The sequence below is a fragment of the Chelmon rostratus genome, chromosome 19, assembly GCF_017976325.1.
Source record: "Chelmon rostratus isolate fCheRos1 chromosome 19, fCheRos1.pri, whole genome shotgun sequence".
In the NCBI taxonomy this organism is placed as follows: Eukaryota; Metazoa; Chordata; class Actinopteri; order Chaetodontiformes; family Chaetodontidae; genus Chelmon; species Chelmon rostratus.
The window spans coordinates 2861099-2884148 of NC_055676.1; the positions used below are offsets into that span (position 1 = coordinate 2861099).

General features: G+C 40.1%; 1 protein-coding gene across 2 annotated transcripts; it reads right to left on the reverse strand.

Moving 5' to 3' along the window:
• Window positions 1-605: 605 nt before the first annotated feature.
• slc38a9 (solute carrier family 38 member 9) lies at window positions 606-22690 on the reverse strand. Of its 2 annotated transcripts, none has more exons than XM_041960796.1 (15): window positions 22380-22690; window positions 19875-20018; window positions 17834-17963; window positions 11719-11837; window positions 11553-11616; window positions 11267-11360; window positions 9213-9383; window positions 8667-8726; window positions 8091-8300; window positions 6806-6913; window positions 5524-5630; window positions 5105-5218; window positions 4295-4443; window positions 2985-3074; window positions 606-2082 (listed from the first exon to the last, which is right to left on the reverse strand). In XM_041960796.1, exons 2-15 carry the CDS (start codon window positions 19970-19972, stop codon window positions 1917-1919), a joined length of 1680 nt encoding a protein of 559 aa, XP_041816730.1. In that variant the 5' UTR covers window positions 19973-20018; window positions 22380-22690; the 3' UTR covers window positions 606-1916. The 2 variants fall into 2 exon arrangements, with proteins under 2 accessions (XP_041816730.1, XP_041816731.1); XM_041960797.1 differs by lacking the exon at window positions 22380-22690 and adding an exon at window positions 21780-21926.
• Between the last annotated feature and the right edge of the window lie 360 nt (window positions 22691-23050).

A 23050-nucleotide genomic window follows, 5' to 3' on the forward strand; every position in this document is an offset into this window, starting at 1 on the left:
GCATTGTCGTTTTCTGACGGACGTTCTTGTTGGATCAAGGATCAAAAAAGTGTCACCCTTTCAAAAACCATGTCTGTGGCACTTACACTGTGACAAATACAACAAACAGACATATGCGATGCACCAGAGACCCACTACCATCAACCTCATACAATGAAAACAAGTTAAGAGAGTTAAAATATCTGTGGACTCGCAGTCTAGGCGGATAGTTGCAGTGTCTCTGGTTGGACTCCAATGGAGAACATTTGTTGCAGGTTCCCCATCCCTTCTTACATTCCCATCCATTTTTGCTTACTGTGAACATCCCAGTGGAAAATAGTGATCAAAGGCTTTGGAGGCCAAACTGATAACACTGATGACATGTCACAAACTCTTGTTTTCACAATGATGTTGTGCTTTATGACCATATATCTAACTTTAGCTTTAGGGATAACTCCAGTTTATTATACCTTGGCTCTTCTTTTCATTGTCTTATTCCCTGTTTCTATCAACCATAACATCGTCCTTCACTATGTAATAGCTGACACGTTTTTTCTTCCAAATAACTTTCTCTAACACTGACTGAATGCTTGTATTTCTTTATTTACAGATCTCAGCTATTAACTTGGTCAGTGCAATGTTATTAATGATGGGACTAATGGACAAGAGTACTCAACCAAAAACAAAGCATAATAAACCAGATTAAAAGCAAACAGGAAACTACAGTTCTTGTAGACTCAGATGGTTTATTTTCACGCACATATTCCCTTTGTCTATCCTATCATTAGTAAAGTACAACACATTAGGCACAGCATCTAGAAAATAGGCATCATGTAAACATGTCAACCATGTAGATCAACGCTACTCATAAAAATTAAGATTGTGCCAAAAGTTTCTTCAAAAAATATACACACCACATGGCTGTCCTCGATACATACAGTTAATATAATCACAAAGTTAGTAGTATGATTGCCTGGAGAGGGCAAGACACAACCCTGTTGGATCAGAAAATCCAGCTGGAAAGCCTCTCCTGTAAGAGTTGCAGACCTGTAATAAACTTATTTTTTCTGTCCACTTGGTGGCAGCAGAAACATGTTGCCTTACATTGACAACGTCATCTTTTAAGTTGTCATGTTGTACTTGTCAGCAAACTTGCTTATTTACACATTTAGCAGTAACGGAGCAGCATTATCACCCAATTTTGTCTGAAAACAGCAGCAGCACACTGTGGCCGAAAACAACACTAGAGTCAACTAAAAGAGTGAAGCCGAGAGCTGGACAGTTAGACACTGAGCTTAAACTCACTATAAAGCTCCATAAAGCTGAGCGGAGCTGCAGAGTTTGTTGATAAGTAGCTGCTTCAAAGTTAATATTTGACTGAGATGCAGTTAAAATCTACATAAAAACAGACCTTTCAGACAATAGCTTGAGAAGACACTCCCCTGGTTGTGTTATAGCGCTCAATAGTGAGCTCACATTCCAGATGTTCCTTGTTGTTGATGTTATCCACGATCAGAACAGTTTCAATACAGTTTACAGTGTGTCTACAGTACTTGGCTGGGCAGGTCTGGGATCAGTATAGGCAGGAATAATCAACAGTATCATGTAGAGAATTGTCTATAGGGATTATCATAAAAATACCATTGGCTGGATTGCGTAACAAAAATAAAAAGACAATGTTATCAAACCAAGACAACAGATTCCTGTTACTACCCTCAAACATAAACCTCACAAATCACAACAATCCCTCTACCTTAATCACTCATACCACAGACACAAACAATCTGACTGGAGGCTGCTTTGGTTTATCTGGGTATTCTTACATTAAGTTGGATGATCACAGATCCCCACCTGAAATCTCCATCACATCATTTAGATTAAAAGATGTTATGGAGTCGCTTCTGAATGATTAAGAGTGTCTGTGCCCGGCTGCTTCGCTACATGAAGAACTGAGCCAGCAGGTTGGCCACACCCAGCAGGATCAGGAAACTGTGGAAGAGGGCTGACGGCCAGCGGAGCATCCCAAGCCTTCGTAGGGAGATCATGTGGACTAAGGCCGGAAAGACAAAAACTAAAGCCAAGCCACATGTCGCTCCAGAAAACCTGCAAGTAGAGACAGAGAGTTAACGTCACTGCAGAACATCTAGTACAGTATCACAACAGGTCAACTAATGACTTAGGGTGCATGCTAATGACTTCTCAGGTTGAACAAGATGAAATGAAATTCTGTAGGGGAGACTTAACATTTTATTCAACAGCAATGACCATGGGAAACCACTTTAGATTATTTTGTTATATTAAGATTATTTTGTTTCATCAAAAACACAATTCCATGCTCAATTAAAACAAGTGTGTTGTGTGAGCAGAAGCATGAAGGAAAAAACAACATATCAGAAACATATATACCAGGTTTGCCTTTGGGCACTTATTTCTTCAATTGTGGAGCAGAGTACAAAGTGTTGTCAGATGGCAAAAAATGGTTATTAATGTTTCATTATGTGCAAGACTCACATGGATAATCCATGCACCACTTGTCATGCACCCGAATCTGATAACAATCATAATAGATCATATCAGTGCTCTAAAATCAAGGAAAAATACTCTTTACTGCATTGGTATGATCCAAACTATTATCAGCCCATAGAAGGAAAGTACAATAGGAGTACTGTCAGCCTTATCCTACAGACTGCTCAGAAACATACACTCAACTAAATCTACAGAAGAAAAAATGGGAGAAACATTACAAAAAACAAAAAACATTACAATTTGCCAAGTGTAAAACTGCCTTCACGGAACAATGCTAAGATGCTAAGTTCTTTTATGAATGGTTGTGTTCAGTCATGTAACCTTTGGCTATCTGCACTCTTCGGAGAGTCCTACAAGAGTTTCAATGGAAAGCCACTTGAGGAAATTTTTGGTTCCTGGCTACATAAAAAAAAAATAAAATAAAATAAACATTAGCCATCATACAGTATAAGTGGGTTAGGAAATGAGTTCAAACATACCTTATGATGGAACCAATATTTGGATAAAACATGGCCATCAAGACACCAGCTCCAACAATTAAGACGTTTAGTACCAGGACATGGAAGAAACTACAGAGAAACAAAATAAAAACCAATGATATGCTGAGAGACTGGAGATTTACTGCACAGAAGACTGCATCTGCAATCATTTTGAAATTCTCATTCTGAATACCAACAAAATGCATGTTTAGCTCTGGTTTTGTCTCCGCCAACCCCTGAGAAAAAATATCTGGCTCTTAAGCTGTGAAATGCCCCACTATGGTCACCAGCTGGTCTGTATCTGTCTGCTGCTGAGCAGGTAGTGTATCGTGGGTTTTTTCACTGAAAACAGCTGCCTGCTGCTCCTGCTGCTGAAAACCAGGTTGATGAGAACACAAGTAGCGAGTCAGACAACCAAAATAATGAGAGAAAAGAGGCTAAAGGGCTCCATAGAGTTGACCTCAATTTATTGGTGTTGCCAGCTGTTTTTTGAAATTACATAATAAGTTTAATGAAGGTCAGCAGAGTGTAATGAGGGTGTGGCAAAGGATTTTAAGCCAGTTTATTACAAATAGCTCTTCATCAGGGTATAGGTAACATCACATGAATGATAATGTTTGAGGTCATTTAGAAACTGTCTCCATTACACACTTTGACCACCAGAGAGCACTGGCATGTTTATTTTTCCACTGTAAAATGTCTTGCTCAGTGGGTATCTTCTAATCTTTAACAATTAACTTCATGAATCTATCAGAAATATTTATCTGATGTGCATTTTTTAACTCTCACTGATTTCTGCACCAGACAAAGGAATATTTCAATTTCACTGACAATTTGACTGACAACTGTAGATTAGAGGAAGAATATAAGAAGATTTTCAAAGCACTGTATAATACCTCAGGGTTAAATATGGTCAGTTGTTTTTAATTAAAAGAATACAGTATACCTTCAACGCAAGCCTGCCTAAAGCAGGTCATCCTTAAAACAAAAGATCCAGATGTACTAATGCTTGTTGGACGCATTCTGGCCCAGACACAAACAGTATATAAATCAAACCGGCAGTGCAACCTGGAATCTCAGTTTTTGCAAGATACACCCTTTTCCTTATTACATATGTGTTTGAGGGAGGAGAAACGATAAGTCAGCCTGATTGCACTTAATGCTCCACTAGGCTTCATAAAAATTTCAAGATGCAGTTTTGTGTGGAAAATTGCCTGGGCTTTCACATAGGTACAGCATCATTATCGGTCTGTGCAGGTCGGCTTCCACAGAAATAAGACCAAAATTTCAATGACATCCTTCAGTGTTACCTGGGGTAATGATTGCTAAATATTTGGCCCATCACCTGGACCCGCACCAAGTATCCCAACAGGGGGTAGACTGTGATCATCTGGAACAGCAGGAAGGTCCGAGCCACAAACACCATCACATCACTGCTGGGGAAGTTATCCAAGAAGTTCTGCAAAGGAGAAGAAAGCAGTGGAGGGTTTGCAGTGTGGAGTTTGTTTGAGTTTGCTTGACAAACCTGTGGAGAAGCTACAGTCACTGTAGAAAATTATACAACAGTAAAGCCATATCTGTAATGGCTTTGGTCTAGCAGCTTGTAGTTGTTCTCCATGCCCGATTGTTGTGAGAAACCTGCAAATCTTCATTTCTTCATCCTTTCTTCACTCTCTTTTCTCACTAAACTGCTTCCCTTTAATGAATGTAACCGAATAGTTGGCGAAATAGTTGTGATGGCACAATATCTGATCATTTGGAAATTTCAATGAAGATTAATTATACAACGCATGCTGTGGCTCTGCAGCTTTGCTGCAATATGGACACACAGATAGAGGACACTTGGTGGACACTGGTTGAAAGCAGAAGTGAAAATACTGTTTAAGTGTATAGATGGAAATAAATGTGGCTTTATGAACAGATGCATCATGAATGTAATAGATGAAAACAGGAAAAAAAGGAACTCTGTTTCTTTGCCTAAAACAGAAGATAAGTAGCAAAATTGTGGTAATATTGAATCTGCACCAAAGTGAAGTTACAGTTCAAATTTATATGGCAAAAATACATGCGCACACACACACCACACACACGCGCACACACACACACAGTATAAATCTCACTGGTTCAATGCAGTCTTTGAAGAGAGGTGGTGAGGGGAAGGCAGCGAAGATCAACACTCCCACATACAGATAGGTCAGTCCTACTAGAAGATAAGCCACAGACAGGTCCCGCACCTGAAAACATTAAAACACATTCACTTTAGACTCAGCATCACAGTAATTATAATTACTGTTTTTAAGGGTAATACACTATGATGGGGGAGATCTGTTGACTAAATTTCATTCATATGAGATCTCAACCAAATTTTTTTCAAAGACTTTTTTTCTTTCAGTGTCTGAATTGGACTGATAAAGACTCACATAATTCACTCAGAACAAAAAACAACAAGTGAGTTTGAACAGAGACCAGATTTACATGGCGTAATGCACATGTTTGCAGTGTGTGAAGCTGTGCAGGAGCATGGGTGAATATGACTCACATTGTTCTCTTGGTGCCTATTGCTCTTCATTAAAGTGATGATGCAGTTGTGAATGAAGAAGGCCAGAGTGAGGACACCAGTCAGCTGAGGGAAGAGCAGCCTGAGCTCTGAAAGAAAACAGAATAACAGAAATGATCAGAATCCATTCATTTTTACAAACACGTCACGTACATCATTGTTTCAAAGCCTCCTTCCCATCTTTGGCTTAGGACAGGCTGTTTCAAGTACTTTACCAGTTCTGCTGTATTCGAATGGAAGTGAAAGTTAACAATCCAGTACAAATATTGAAAGAAATTGTATCAATTAACTTGGTGGTAACATAATTAGTTAACAAAAAGCAGATTCCATTGCATCTTTCCCTGTTGAACATTCTCATTCTACAACCACACCAAACTCCATTCTCAAATTTAACACTTAAAATTTTCTTTGCTACCTGTCAATGTAGACTCGTCAACGAGAAAATGCTTTCATTAAAACAAAATAATGACTGGTGTGTTCACTGCATTAATCAGAGCACACAAGGTCAAGTTGCATTATGATTGCTGACAAGCCATGTATCATGTAAAAGGCTATTTTTTTTAACAGAGTCTGGTGCAGTGCTCACTGCACATAAAACACACCAGAGCTACATTACATTACTTCCAGCAAACCTCACAGAGAACAATGAGGGCAAAACCACATCTGTTTTAACTGAAAATGCTCTGTACAGCTAAAAACACAAAAAAATTAATCTGTCAGCAGGTTAGCTTAACTTCACCTGTCTCTCCCCTCCTCAGTAGAGATCAGAGAGCTGGGGAGAGGAGAGAAACTAGTGGGACCATAAATGATAACAAAATTCAGTAGGGACTCTCACACTGAGCTGAAATGAAATAAGTGCACATAAATTAGGTAAAAAAGCAGAGCAAAAACACTTCATCCACCATTCACATTAACAGATACAGCAATAAATTCACCCATGTAAACTCTGATCAGCCAAATACAATAGCCCAGTCAGTTTATATCACAAATTAATCTTCGTAAAAAAAAAATAAAATAAAATAATCAGTTGTGAAATGTATAACAGATGATAAATACCTAGACAGGGATGTCTGTTTTTGACTACTTCAAATATTAAACCAAAGCCACCACATTGATGCAAAGATCATATAAAAACCCAGCACTGCCAATCAACGTTGTCTAAAAATGGCTTTATACACTCAAAGATGTCAAAGGGATTCTGGCGGTTCACATGAGCTGCTGTGGAAAGATACCTAAGGAAGCATTACATAAGCAGGAGGTTTACCTGGAACATAGAACTGGGTTGTGTCAAACCAGTGGAACTCCAGGTGGAAGCCGAGGCGGACAGCTTTAACAGTGACCAGTGCGATCAGGTAGACCACTGATATGGTGCCTGGATGAGACGGAATGATGCAACAACAGACGGATGAAAGTTGAAGCACACAGCACATTCACAAGGTGAAATACAAAATTACAGATCAAAGAGACTTTCTTTTTATTTTAGACATATGATCTCATTAACTATTGTCTATTTTACATACACTGACTGGTAGTAAATTGAAATGTTGTCACAGAAACTTGAAATACTTAATAAACTCCCTTTTAAACTCTCTTAAATAAAGTTTTTAAATCCCTATGTCTGTACCGCAATCATCCTCACTCAGTAGCATTCCCATAATCTCTAATACAGTGCATATGGAGAGTTTTTCAAGTTTTTTAAGTTTTGTTATTTTTCGAATCACCTTAAAATGGATTTATTTTTATATCATTTGTTAATTTATTAAATAAAAAAAAGCATCCTAATTACATTAGTATTCAGACCCTTTGTTATAACACCTGCAATTGAGCTTTCGTGCATAACGAGGAAAGCCACACACTTGTCTGTACGATGGATGTGTATGTGTCAGAGTGAAAAGTAAAGACCTGTTAGTCGACCTGAAAATTTGAACTGTGTCAAGGCACAGATCTGAGGAAGGATAGTTCCACCATCAACTGTGAGACTTATATACACAGGTATGTAGCTTTCCTGGTGATGTCCGATGAATTCAATTAGGCACAGGGGGACTCCAGCCACATTGTAGTAGCATCTCAAGGACCACTGAGAGAAGCCTGATGCATAAAAGCTCAATTGTGAGTGTCATAACAAAGGGTCCAAATACTTTAATTGTAAATCAGATGTTTCAGTGTTGTATTTTCACTGACTTAACACAACACTCCAACAAGTGTTGCTTTGCCATTGTGCAATAGTGTGTGTAGATTGATGAGAAGAAAAATGAGTTTAATCTATTTAAAGATGAGTCTGAAACATAACAAAATGTGGAAAACTTGTAAGGGTCTGCACTTTAGCTATTTGGTCCCTTCAAACACCTGCAGTCATGTTTCAGTCAGAAATTCAGCACACAGGCAACAACCCAGCTGTCAAAAATCAATACATGATCATTCAGAGCACCTAGTGTTCCCCAGGTCACTGCTGATGTTTCAAACTCATCTGTGAGCTGTTCTGAGTTTCAAAGCAAGCATCACAAACATAGCTACCCATTCTTCACATCATCGCTCTTATTCTTGCTTACCCAGGAAGGTGAACCTTGCGAAGAAGGAGGCTGAGCGGAAGCAGAGCAGCGGCAATAGCAGGATGACCAGGTAGAAGGGGATGGTTTTGGTTTTGCTCCACCAGTGTTCAAAAGAGCTGCCATCTGACGTATCATTTCCATTGTTACCGAAGTAAAGTGTACTGATGGTGTAGTTCCCTCCAGGGTCAGTGTTTGGGTATGGACAGATAACTGGTGAACAAATCAAGAAGCATGACCAATTTACAAACTGTAAAACGTGGAACCTTTGACCTTTCAGATATAAAATGTAATCACTTCATGTGTCATAATTAGTGGGTGAATTCTTGAGTTATGGTCAAAAATGTGTTTTGTGTGGTCACTTTGACCACCAAAATCTAATTAGTTATCCTTGAGTCCAAGTGGATGTTTGTGCCAAACCGGAAGGGTACCAATTTTTATGACAAAAGAGTATAATTACTTAATTTATTAGCAGAAGACAAGTATTGGTTGCCAGTCCAAAACGTGGTCCAAGATCTTTGGAGTATGTCGACAGTCAGTGTGGCTGAAGTTGAAAGCTGGACAGTGTAGGTGGCTTACCTTTATCAGAGCCGTTGGTTCCAAACTCTGAATCTGACATGTTGACATTGTGAGCATAGTCTGTAGACAGGACAGGAAACCATCAGATCAAGCAAAAGCTCTTTTTGCACATTTTACAGGTACAGCCACTAATCATTTACCGTTAACACAAGCAGATGTTCTCGTGCTATCATTTCATTTCCTTGACAGACAGAGGCGCCCATCCAGTCAGAATTTGTAAGGTAAAAAGAGTTTTGGACTTATTTTAATACTGATCTACAGTTCCATTACATTTGCAAGACAGATAGCCTATGATGTAGAACATTTTACCACATTAACTAGGTACTAGCTTAAATGCTAGCTAAAGGCGCCACCACAGCTGGCACGGTGTCAGGAAGCACACACCTGACACTGTGCAGACAGAGGTGGACTGTAGGGAGGGAGCGCCAAGTCCAACACTGCTGATGTGCCTTGATGTGTGCTGTCTTTGTTAAATAATCAACCAAATGGAACCACATAATGATGCGATATGTCCTTTCTGGTGGAGACAAGAGCATTGTGACTTACTGTAGATAAACTGTCCTGTGTTGTAGAGGAAATTGGACATGAGGACCCAGTAAACCACCATGGCTCCAATAAGTGACACCATTGAGAAGAGCAAGCTGGACCACTGGCCAAACTTGCCAAAGTAGTACCTACAAACATCAGGAAATTCCCAGTCGGATGTGTCCACATAGGCTGGATAGAACAAAGAGAATGGACAGAGCAGTGAATGTCTGGCTCTTTCGTAAAAAGTCGAAGGTACAAGTCAAGTCAACAATGTCTATCTGACTGAGTTTCCTTGACTATATGTCTGTTACAATGGTAATCTCCATTCAGGTAGATAGAGACTAAGGTGGGGGTCAACAGAGACACAAGTACAAACACAGAGACCGAGAGAGAGGCAGCCATTGAGGAAAAAAAGATGCAATTAAAATTTCCAAAGACAGATACAAACGTTCCTGATGTGTTGGAAGAATTCCATGGACACATGCTGCCCTCTACAGGTGGGGCATGTGTGATATCATTATGAGATGGCAGCATCAGATACAGTAAGTGGACGACGGGACAAGACCCTGAAACCACAGCCTGAGCAACACAATGTCTTCATATTACATATAATATTTTAAAATATTAATCATCACTGGATTTTTACCAGAATTCACATGACAACAAGTCAAGTCTAAGTGACCCAAAGCGCTTTGAGTTGTCATTAAGACGAAAAAGTACTATATAAATACACTCCATAAACCGGTCCACTTACAATGCTGCTAGGCAATGTGGTGTGATTGGGGAAAAAATATATCAGTATGATCAATTATTCAACACCATCAAATATTAAAGCGTTGGTGGCACCTCCGCCAAATCTAAAACCGTAAATCTAGAGACACAGTCAATGCGTCACCAAGAGCATCTGCTGTCAAATGACAACAGTATGTGTTTATGACCAGATCTGACATTAGATACATCATATCAAGTTTAACATATCAGGTATTAAAACATTAAGTTTCTCCAGCTTTTCTCAAAATGCTGTACTTAAACCAACTGTCAAAGTTTCAACCACAGGTGATTTTCTTCACATCGCTGGAAGACATACACTACATGCTCATGCAAACTGGTGTCACTGGGAGAAAATGTGTAAGTATGAAGCTCCACAGATCGTTACTTGAGTTATGGGATGAAATTGTGTTTAATGTGTTCACAGTGAGCTTTAACCACCAAAATCTAATCAACTCATGCTTGAGTCCGTGTGAAGGTATGTGCCTGATTTGAAGAAATTCCCCCAAGGCAGACAAACAGCAGCAAATCTGTCTGTTTACAATGTGTTAAAGACGTACAAGTTAAAGACAATATCGTCCATCAAAGGCTAAACTATTCCAACTGTCTCTCATGATGTAAACAGGTTTGCAAACTGGTTTCAAGCTCATCCCACTTTCTCACGCTGCCCAAACAAATGTCACGGCAGATTGGAGAAGGCCACAAAGTTACACCTTGAAGAAGCTATGAACGTTTTATGGACTTCCTCTACACATAAAATTAAAAACACAGCAGATACAACAGGGTTCCACCTTCATGCTTAGACCCTCATATTTAAAAAAAACCCCAAAACAATAGGGTTTCAACATTATTGGTGCGTGGACCCCCTAAAATATATCGTTCAGCAGAGGGCTGACTTTACAAGGACTAATATAATATCACCAGCTACCTGTTTCTTTCACAGTAACAGTTTCACATGACTGGACTGGGTAGCTGGCACAACAGTTAAGCCTCACAACCAAGCTTTGTCAAAGGTCATGATGTCACCTGTATCTATACGTCCCTACCTGGTCAGAAAATAAATGCTCATTGCAAATACTGTGTATCATTCTGCTAATGGGTGATAGAAATCCACTTCTTCTGTGCAGTTTCTCTTGTTTCAACAATTTTCTAAACAGTAATTAGTAGTACAAAAAAAACAGACACAAAATAATAAGTGGAGATTGCATTGCTGCATCACTATTCACAAATCAAAGTCAGTTCTGATAACTTTGTCCCCATCAGTAGAGGAATAATGTATTCTAAACCAGTGTTGCTGGACTTACGTATTGCCTTTGGTGATTTGAGGACGATGTAACAACAGTAGAGCATCAGAAGACCCGTGAAGATGAGGATGAGGATCCCCAGAGTGAAACCAGCCTAAAGGGACAAAGACAACACTGACTAATCTGTTTCCAGTGTCTGTCCTGTAAGACAAATTATATGTGTATGCACACTGAAAACTCATTGCACTGCATTTCAAGAATAACCAAGGTCAATACAAAACTAGTCATTTTAGATCTGGCTTTGAACAAGCAGAGGAGTTGAAGTACGTGGAAGAAAGTAAATCACCTGCTTTATGCCCCAGGGTATGCTGAGTATAGATGTGCCCATCATTGTGTTCCATATAGCAAATCTGTGAGAAGAGAAAAGTAAAGCAACGATCAGTCAAACACATTATGTCTGAAGAGAACATTTAGCACTGGTTGCTTTACTGACTGGTGATGACGGGGCTTACATGGTGATGATACTGGGATTTTTAGACGAGGAGTCGGAGCCTGTCACCTTAAAAGCTGTACCAAGTGGGCTGTAGATGTAGATCTCCTCTGGCCGGGGGATCACGTGGTTTGGAGGACTCTGGAGGAAGAAAAAAAAAAAAGCCAGACACGAAAGATGAAGTCCTCACAGGTACAGTTAGATGCGTCTTCATGAAAAACTGATCTCAGCGGCACAGGCTCTCCAGCTCCAGTGTTTCACTTGCGCACGCCATACTGTGACAGACGTGGACGCCAATCAGCTTGTTGTGCTAATCTCAGCACGTTTCTAACAGCACACAGCTCATTACATGCATCAGTCTACAGCACATGCAGTGCAGCCTGTGTGCAGCTGCATGCATCGGACCGTGACGGTTCAGCGTGAATACATGAACCATTACAGCCATACGCAACACGCATTTATCTGATAAAGATCTCATAAGATCAAAATATACAAACCTTCAATCCATATGGTTATGGTCATTTTGAGATTTTCATTTTTTACATTTATTATGCACAGTATAGTATATTATAGTCTTTAAATGTAGCTTTGTTCACAGTGTGTTTCCAACAAATCAAATGAGTTTTTGTCTTTTTTTGAGTTATATACAAAAATCCAGATTCCCAGTATACTCATACCATAGCATAGCCTCTATTTCACTACGTTTGCTGAATGCTTCAGACTTATGACTGACAGCCTTTCATAAACACTGTCATGTTCTTCCACGTATCACCACTGTTAATTGGTCAACTACCACTCTCGTGACTTGTGAAATATAACACCAGTGCTGTACATCTAAAAAAAAATAATTAGTCTATTTCCAAACAAAACTACCCGATTTCACCACACCACCCAAACACAGACACAATAGGGTCAACCAAAATACAGTCCCTATCTTAGGAATAAAAAAATAATAATTCTGAGACAAAAGAGAACGTTATAGCTATATTCCAACAGCCACATGCTTCTGTCCTGTCACACAGCCTATATGACATCCTGTCATCTGCAGCAACCTTTCCTACATCTGTTCCTTAAACAGAAGCTCTCTTCCATTTCCTGAGAATACTTTGTCATCCAATCCTCACCGCCACCTACTTCCAATCCAGGCATTACAATCTTGTAAAATATAAAATTATGGACAGAGTACAAATTCTACACCTGGCTGGACTGTTGTTTGTTAAAGCTGATTGCAGGGAGAGAGAGACCGACTGCTGGGTGAGCTAGATCGACTTTAAACAATAGAGAGAGCACTACACTGTGCTGTCAGTTCATTAGCTTGCGTCAACACAAACCATGTATGCTCTCAGGCAATATAAAAACAATCAATTCTTAATAAAATACGTCATAACAACACTAGAAACCTGGGCTCAGCATAGGCTAACAAACCGTACACCACAGTGATGCGCTGTAAACACACTGACATGCGTTCAGAATTTCCTCACAGTCAAGAGTATCCAGCAGATCTCTCACAAAAGTCAACAGACAGAGCAGGTTCAGGCAGGTGGTGAGCAGACAGCTCCTAGGCCATTTTTATTCTCCTAAAGTTGACATAATGTCATTGCTACAGTGACCAGCACTTTTAAGAAGAAATGAACAGGAGGGAAGACTTCCTCATTGCAATGACACTTCTGAAAGTTTCCTCTCCTCTTGCCCTCTTCTTTTAGCGTGCTGGAGAAACACTGAAGCTTTCCTGCATCATTCAGACCTTTTGTCATGTTGGTCGAGTAGTTGTTGTTAATACAGTGGCTGCTGACTTCATCAGGCCATAGAAGTCATTGGGGAACCTGGCACTGGGTTCATTAAGATGGCAGTCTATTAGTTTGTTTAATATAGCTTACAAGTCATTGTCATTCCTGACCCTTGTACATTTTCCAAGTGTGGCAGGACTCCGTTTCAAACCGTTTCAAAAAGGTATCTATAAATCGATGCCTGTTGTGCCATAACAATGAATTCATTTAGCTGTAGCCTACAGTATCACAACAACAACAACAACCCCCATACCACGACACGCATGCACAGGCTTCACAAAAAATAGCCTATTGTGTTGGTCCAGACTTCACACATGATGGTAACCTAACCTAACCTTTAATGTGTATTTACATGTTAACTTTAGTAACTGAAATCCATCAGTTGCTTGAATGATTACAGACCTGTTGCATGAATATCTGTAATAACGACAATCTTTGAGCACCTTGTATGTAAAGACAGATGCAACACTGTCATCTTAGACCCCTACCCCTAATACAGGGCAAATAGATATGGAGATGATGCTGTGTCCCTTGTCTTCATTCCATTCTGCAGCAGACAGAAGCTCCTGCCACTTATGCACAGCTTCTCTTTCAGGACTACAGCTCAGCTTTTAATATGGTATTACATATTAAAATTTTTGATAAGATTTAGCAACTAGGAGTCATTCACTCTTCATGTCTTTGGATTTTTGACTTTACAACACAACAGACTCTCTAAAACCTGCGGCATAAACACTGGTGCTGATCAGGGTTGTGTACTATCACCACTCCTGTATTCATTCCACATTGTGAGAAATGAGGTCTTAGCTCTGGTTGACCGGTGCCATCCTCTACAACCTGGAACTGAAGGTCTCCAAACTTTCAGAGAGATGGGAAGGCACCTTTTGTGTATCTATGTGGTATGGCAACTCCACAGCTCAGCTGGACAAAACTGTTTGCCTCAAAAATCATCAGCAGCAAACTCACCCCTATCTCTGACATCGACAAGACCCACACTCAAAGGTCTCAAAGTACTGACTTCACACAGCCTGCCAACTCTCCCTTCAGGAAAAAGCCTCAGGGCCATCAAAACTAAGACATCCCGTTTCCTCAACAGCACTTACTGCAGAACCATCCAATTACTAAATGGCTCCCCAATTCTGCATCAGCACTTTACGAAACCAAAGCACGAACTACTACCACATTTAAAAGTACCTAGCATTTTATTCTCATTTTGCACTGTGAATATCTTACATCCACAGATGTATGTAAAGTTTTAAGGTGTGGGGGTTGTGTGCTATGTGTTTTTTTAATTATTATTATGTGTCTTAACTGTTATATGGTGGAATTTTGTATTGTTCTATCATGAGCTCACTGAAGCCAAATCCTAACAACAAAGTTATATGACAATTAAGGGTTGAATCTAGAGTACATTAACACAGTATAATCTTCTACTGTAGGGATACATTGTTCCATCCATTTATTCCAAATAAAACCCTGCTTTTAATCAATGCATAGCTTTGAATTTAGCCAAATACTGGTTGCTTTATTTAAGTAGGGGAGGATCGATCAACCTTGCCCTCTTTCCTTCCATGCACTCTGAAATTTAGCTGGGTGAGACTTCATATGTTTAGAGGATGAGGCAGCGTAAAGAGGGAGAGGAGATGAGACGGACAGTTCTGAACTAAACCATGGAGGAGCTCTCTCATGAGGCAGCAACCAGTGTACAGGACGCCTCAGACTAAATGTATAATAATAAAATAATTGTTTTAGGACTCTACTTTCGACTTGTTGCTGCAGTTTTCCAGATGCATGCTGGTTGCTTTCCATTCCAAAGTAACTCCTTACGTATGCTATGAAATTTATTAAAATACCTGGAAAGGATAGCTAATGGAAGAAAATAAAGCAAATGGTTGATTCTTGGAACACAGTTCATCTTAACAACATTAACTTTGCCCCACATAGATAAAATGAAGACCAGCGATTTACATCAATAAAGTTTCAACTCCAAAGTTCCATTTAACTTCCTTTCAGGTCTTTTATCTTAAATGCCTATGTATACAAGTTTTCTTATGAAAAACATACTGAATGAATAAAGCCTTGCAGTGCTACTCTAAGAACTTCCCAGACAATCCCTGCAGAGGGCGCTGTGAGCATATTTGACTCTGAGTAGAAATTATTTCAAATTAACTTCTCAGGGCGTCCTTAAACTCAGACAAATGTACACAGATGAGTTAAATCCCCATCTAGGTATTTGTGTTCTGTCAAAGAAAGGTAATGTCTCTAGGTTAACTAAAGCCTGATCTGACTCCCAATCAAAGAAGCAACCACTAAGAGACTTTTGGAAATCCAAAAAAGTAATGTCGTCCACACCCGCACAAGACGTAAGGACTCAGACATTCTCCTAACACTTCCAAAAGTTCCTCACTCGCAAATGGTCTGTGTGTGCTGAATTCAGTTACTGGCTGAAGGGACACTCTTTTATTGTCTCAATGGATAATAACTCGTAACTTAGATCCTCACAAGGCCGAAGCCACACACTAGTGAACAGCAGTGGGTCTCAAAGTTGGTGCCATGCAAGTATCCAGTATACAATACACCAGGCAGTAACAATGTCATCAACTCAACAACTAACTCATTGCAGAGCCACATGGGACTTTGCTCGAAGACGCACAGCAGATCCAAGATGTCTCCATATAGAATGTCTACTAGCTCAGCACGAACAAGAGGTGAAAAAGTGTGAGCCTCAAGTGCGATGTTACACCATTAGCAGTAAAGAGACCACAGCAGTCCTGGATGATCCAAGCTGAGTGAGAGAATGGGCCAAAGGGAAGAAACATCTCCTGGTTGGCCCACCATGTACAAAAGCTGACTTCACCTGTTTGTTACTTGTATTCTCCCTCAGAGAGCTCCAGGACCAGCAACAGGGGGACGCTGCACTAGCAAGAGTCATCCAATGCCAGAAACATGGCAGTTAGAGTCCAGAAAAAGATGTTGGACACCTCAAAGACTTGCTGACTGGGAAGAAGGGTTCTTGCACAGTTTTTTAAGTCAAATTCAGTGTTCTTTAAGACCTCAGCCCGTTGTCAGGGTTATTATTATAATTACAAATATTGAGTGATATGGAGTTATTACTCTTCAATTTTAAATTTGGCTTCCAGTCCACAGAACTGTACGTGACTCTAGATCATTACTGAACCACTGCAAGTGGGCTCTAAATATTTTGGGAACATTGGTTGGTTTTTCTTTGGACCCTCTGCAGTCACTCAGTGGTTAAAAAGAATAGGTTTAAACTGTGATTTGTCAGTCCAATAGTGTGCTCAGCTGATTTTCTGTGATTCACACAATCCAATAGTTCTAACCCAAGAAAAACCAATTCTGAAATTTTAAGAATAGCTTTGCTAAAGCAACACATCTGTTAATTCCAGCTTGTTACAGGCATTATTGTACACATGACTCTAAAACAGGAACCCGTTCCTATTTAAACCTGCGCAGACTGATGCTAATCTTCCAGTTTCTCTTCTCTTTTTGTCTCTGTCTGTCCTTTCAACTGTCAGTCCAGGTGAGCCATTGTACAGTATTTTTGTTTGCAAACCGTTCATTCTGAATACCATATATATGTAAAGGGGACTTTCTACAACCTAAAAGTGTGAAAGACCTTTCAATATAGAGTAGTCCTCTCAGCCTGTACCAAATAAAGCTTTTGTGGCAGATGATTCCAAACGTTTGAACTGATAAACCCCACAGATGGTCAACTGTGGTGTTGGTGCTAGCTACTCAACTCAACGGACAAGAGCAGAAAGTGCCCACTACTACGGCAAATAAAAACAACTACTGTGGAAAAAGACTATTACACAGATTTTGATGTTATTACAGTGGCAACATTCAATAAATTGCAGCCTGCTGACCCCCGCTCACAGTGGAGGCACATTTTATGTAAGCAAATGCAAAAGGTCAAAAATAAGACATGCCTGAACATACTTACAGCCATGAACGTGCTTCTAAACTTTTCATGAAGTAGATAGATTTTCATGGCTTAATGAGTTCTCTATAAAGGAAGCAAGAAGAGAGACGCTTTACACCGTCGTTTTGCGTTGCTGAGCTGTGCGGTCGTAGCTGTGGCTCTAAATTTGATTGTACTTTTGTCATAAATAATGTATGATGTACATAAGTAAAACGCAATTAATAATCAACATAATAATTAATAATCAATCAACATGCACTGACTGCAACATAGGCTAATACACAGTGTGTGTCTCAGTTATTCTGCCCGTGACTACTGTGTGTCATGCGTAGGTAGAGGTCCAGGGGCCATGGTCATGATAATCCATGGATGGCTGTAACAACAAAGTAGTTAGTGATTCAACGTACTAGCAGTCTGTCAGACGAGCCTGTCAGTCTGCTGTAGTAATGGACTCTGCTGTTGAGTATGGCAGCCTCAGCAGAGACTCTCTCCTGCGGGTCATCAGCTACAATGTTCCTGGGCTCTACGTAGAAAGGCCTAGAAGAAGCAGAAAAAAAATTCATGGCATTTTGAGCAATATTCAATCTACCAAAGAATTTTCATCATCCATTACATGTTTAAGTCATTTTAAAAAATGCAAAACATTCTCTGCTTCCAGCTTCTCCAATGTGAGTAACTGCTGTTCTTGTCTGTTTCATATAATTCTAAATGAATATCTTGGCATTTAAACAGTTGTTCAGATAAAATAAGTCTGTTTATGTCACCCTGCGTTCTGACAACTATATTTTATAGACCGACAATTGATCGAAAAATGATTGAATGATTGAAAGATTGAAATTAAATGCATCCTTAAATTTAAACTATCCAGAGCACAGATTCATAATAACATTTGTTTGGAACCATGAACATATCTTGACTGAAGGAATTCATACACACTGAAGCAAACATAGAAGAAGGGGAGTGTTTGTAATACTTTATGTGCTAGAAAGCTAGTTGGTCACTGTGAAATACCAAACTGGATTAAAATTCACACAAACTGTTAATGCTAGAGTGAGACACACACACACACTCACACAGCTAATGTCTTAGTATTTGCTTGTCAAGTGAGTTCCAGGAAGCCTGACTTGTAGAAAGCACCTTGTTTGTTATCTAGCAATCACCGTCAGAAAAGAAAAACATGCATGGCTGAGGTCAGCTCAGCTGATCAGGGTCCATGCTGAATGCAACACAGGGGTAAATGCTATTATATTGGCATGGTTAGCCCTTTTACACACACAAGGCAGTTAAAGAAAGACTACAAAGCAGTTCAACAAAATATGTTATCTGATGTCATGTCTTTGGTATCACCTCTCTGCCCATGTCTTTGTATTTTGGGTCACTTTCCTGATGTTAAAAACACAATGAGGAGAAAAATTACTCCTCCAGGAAAAAATACTATTATGCCTTTGCATTGAAAACAACTGAAACACTAACTATTAATCAGTGGCTGAATAGCCTTTCACGTTGCCTTGACATGGAAAAGATGACAAACAGTATGGTTTGAAAGGCCACCAACAGACATTTAAAAAAATTATGGGGACACTTCATGCATTACTTGGAAACAAAGCAGCCAAACCAACTCTGCACTTAATACAACTCTGATAAAGACATTAAGCTTTTGCACAACAGTTTAATTCACTAACAATCAATATACATGTCTGTTGTACTTTTTAGGGGTTTTTGAGTGTGTGTGTGTGTGTCTAGATATCTGCTTTGTTTCACTCCTCATGTCACTATTGTGGAAAATATGCAAAAATATATCTTATTAGTAGATGAATATAGTATGTCTGAAATCTTTTTTAAAAAATCACTTTGAACTGGATATGTAGGAAACCCCTCTACCCTGGAGAAGTTCAGTAATTAAGCTGGCCCAATCTGATCAACAAATACCACATGCAGGCAAAAACCAACAATGAACTGATCCCTCTAACTATCATCTGTGTATCTAAAGCCTGATAAAGATTGAATTATTTATTTGTCACATGGCTATAATTCTCAGAGTGTGCAGTGAAAGACAAGGCATACTCTATGAGCACTCAATGATCACCGTGCAATAAGATAATTAGAACAAAATCAACAGTGACCGCACGTCTCAGCCTGTAGGAAGATGTGCAAATGGAGCCATCAACTCATGATCTCTGATTCGGTCATGATATCATTGGCCAGTGTTACCTCAAAGCTTGTGTCTACTTCTATGACTCCATGACAAAGCCGGATTGGAACATATCCTGGTCAACATCACTTGCACTGTCAAATGCCTGACCTCTCATTACCACAGCTTCCTGAACCACCCTTTGTTTAACTCTCTGTTTATATTACAGATGAGATGATGGCAGCGTGATCTGATCTGCAAGCACAGTGCTGGTAAATACTGCACAGGTGTTGGTGTAGTGCTTTAGCGAACTCTACCTTTTAGTCTTGAAGTCCAGTGAGTCTGTGGATCCTCTGTGTGAGTAGCTTTCTCCCGGCTGCTCTGAGCTCAGCAGAGGCCTGCAGTCGTCCTCCATGATCGCTCTGAATTGCAGCTAAAGCTCCTCAACTCTCATCACCTACCTGGGAGGAAATATGAAAATAAAAAATCCAATCAGAGACCATCACAGATCATAAAAAAGCATAAAGCCTTATTTGTGCAGTACAGCCATTTAGCTAACACATGAATTCACGTAGCCACTCATTTCAGGATGCTGTGAAAATCAATTTTCAGATATGAAAACTGGGTAATCCATAACAGTGAATATTTTGTCTGATGGATTATCTGACTCAAGCAAGTTTCAAATCTCTCAAAGCTGCTTTCCATATAGTTAAAGCCCATTCTGGCCAAATTAACCTGCTTGCTGGCCCAGCTGAGCACTGATTATCAGCCGTTCCTCCAGGGAACACTACATTGACACAGGTCTGCTGTGTGGAGGTTTCATTAAACACAAATTCATTTAGAAATATGCACCATGCAAGATCAATATCGGCTGAAATCATTAAGTTATTAAAACAAGATTTTTTATGTTCTTTAGTTGTCAAACAAAGTTCTAATTAATCTGATTACCACAAGCAAACTGCCACACATGAATTTTGGGGAACCCTGAGGGTTTGGGGGTAATCCAGTTTTGGTAAAAGTTAGTGGCAGAAATCAGCAGCTGCTTAGAACGGAGTAAGCACATCAAAACATGTTCAACACCATGATGGTTTCAGTAGCAATATAAAGAGTACATTATTAAATGGCAACAGATGTAAAATACTACTTTAAGTATCAATGGCCTCTTCCTTGGGATCTCACATTTCACTATGGCTGTACCTTGTTATGATTACATGTGACAAAAAAACTTGAACTTGTATTAAAAAAATAACACCAAAAAAAATTCTCCTACTACAATGACATGACTTATGGTATTAAAGTAGAAGCTTAAATACACATTGCATCAAATTTAGGTTCAACACTTTAAAAAAAACAGAATCTATGAAAAGGACTAATTTTCGCTGTTTCACTAGGCTGCATGTTAAATCTTCATGTGGCTGCGACAGACAGTTCGATTCGCAATTCGGTTCCTTGTAGGTAAAATCTCCAGAAGTGTTAAGCTCCAAAGTCAACAAGGCCCTGAATGAATGCTTCATTCACTATCTGTCTCTAGCTAATCCTTTTGCCTCTCTCTGACATTACAGGTGTCTGCAAAGAAAAAAAAAACAATGGCAAACACAAAAGTGTGCTAACTCAGCAACACAGTTGTTGACAAGATTGAGTGAACATGGTGGACCACCTCAACGTTGACGTTCCAGAGTGTAGATACACTTCACCAAAGTCAATGTAGCAACTGCCACATGCAATATGTGGGGGAAGGTATGCACAACAACAACAACAGTGAGGAACAACAAGTCTCCTGGATCAATCTTACATTCCATCATGGTTAAGGAAGAACTTGTGGCATATTTGATAACTTGATTACGGTGAGGGCTCCTCCTCAGCCTACAGTCTGAGTCAGTGCAGTGTCTGCTCCTGTACTAGTTTACCGGCCAACAAGATCAGTTGCTATTCTCGGAAAACAAGTCTTTGAGTTAAACGTTAGACTTTGTATTCTTCCCAACACAGACACAAGGTACAGTCTAAGCACAGAATTGCACAGAAGAAAATATGGTAAGAATAATTCTATTCTGTATTAAGATTTAACAAATCTTCAGCAGTTTTTCTTCCATTTTTCTATGAAGAGGGTCTTTATAATCACTTCTTCAATCCCTGCTCCACAGGTCAAAGGTCATGGTCATCAGCAGAGCATTTGGTATATACTCAGCAGCCTAGACATCCATAGATACTGTAATGAACATTACCTGCTAGCAATGGTAACCTTAGTTAAGGTGAGGACACAGCAGCTCCTGACTCTAACACAGCCCTGACAGACAGCTCGTCCTCCTCCTCATATCTTCCCTCTTATCAGCCAGCCGCAGTAATGGCAGCTCCAGGCCAGCTGCTGCTGCAGCAGTGACATCAGATAACCTCTCAGACAGACGTCAGACCAGGCGGCACGTGACAGCACAAATACACCCCTGAGCGGACTAACAAAGCCTGGACGGGACACAGCGTATGGCAAACATGTTGACTTCAGCCTGTCTGAACTGCTGAGCCCGCACCCATGGAGGTCCTCCTCCTGAGAGTCTACCTTTGAAGGAAAGTTGCGAGGATGACGCTCACGTGACACGGAGGCTACGTCGTTAACCGGGGTTTCTGGGGAAATATGAAGCGCTGAGTGTGCAACTGAGATTTAGCTAACTTAAGCACAAGATGTTTTCTTACCGCGGTGGCTTTCTGCGTCCCTTGTGACCGGCTTTACCTTAACTAGCTAGGTCACTTACCTAATTAACTCGAACTCCTCACACACACACGCACACACTGTCCCTTCCGTCCTGTCAGTCAAAGTGAAAAACCATTACCAAAGAGTGCGATGCTGTGCTCCTTCCTGCGGCCTCAGCTCATCCCAGGTTCGCTGTGTCAGCACACGGCACAAGTTGGACGAACGTGACTGAAAATCAGACGTCAACAGACAGAGGAGGAGGCTCAAAGAATATCCCAAAAAAGAAACACACAGAGTCTGAATATCAGGCCTGTAGCTGATATTCAGGAGCTGTCAGTCGCCGCAGCGTGAATGTAACGTTAGAGGAAGCGGAGACAGTTGTCCTCAGTGATGAGAGACAGGCTGGCTTGTCTTGTTGTGGTTAGTGACGGTCTTCTTCTCGCTGTGCTTTCTTCTTCGTCGCTTTGTATTTTTTCTGCTTCCATGGTTTGCAATGAGCGTTAGACTGCATCAGCGCCACCTCCTGAGCGGGAGTGTGTGTGAGAGCGGCAGAAGACTCTGAAACGATATTTAATGCACACTGTCTGCACCGAATAATGAAAGAATTTTAACAATCACCCTCCTGTGATTCATACTCTTCACATGTTTCCAGTCTACATATATCTGTATTGCTGTATGTATACTGTGATTATTTGTTGACCTGTTCTGTACATATGACATCTGTTGCATGTCTGTGTCCCTCCTCTGTTACTTTTCCTGAGGTTTCTGAAATGTTTTCCCCATTAAAGGGTTTTGGGGAGTTTTTTCTTA

Bases quoted from the DNA above. Each gene is read 5' to 3' on its own strand.
- slc38a9 (XM_041960796.1), bottom strand. From the start codon at position 19,972: ATGGAGGACGACTGCAGGCCTCTGCTGAGCTCAGAGCAGCCGGGAGAA. The intron at 11,361-11,552 runs GTGATTTACTTT...TTGTCCCTTTAG, and splicing joins TACCCTGGGGCATAAAGCAG to GCTGGTTTCACTCTGGGGAT. The intron at 8,727-9,212 runs GTAAGTCACAAT...TCCTGTCTACAG, and splicing joins CACAGGACAGTTTATCTACA to ACTATGCTCACAATGTCAAC.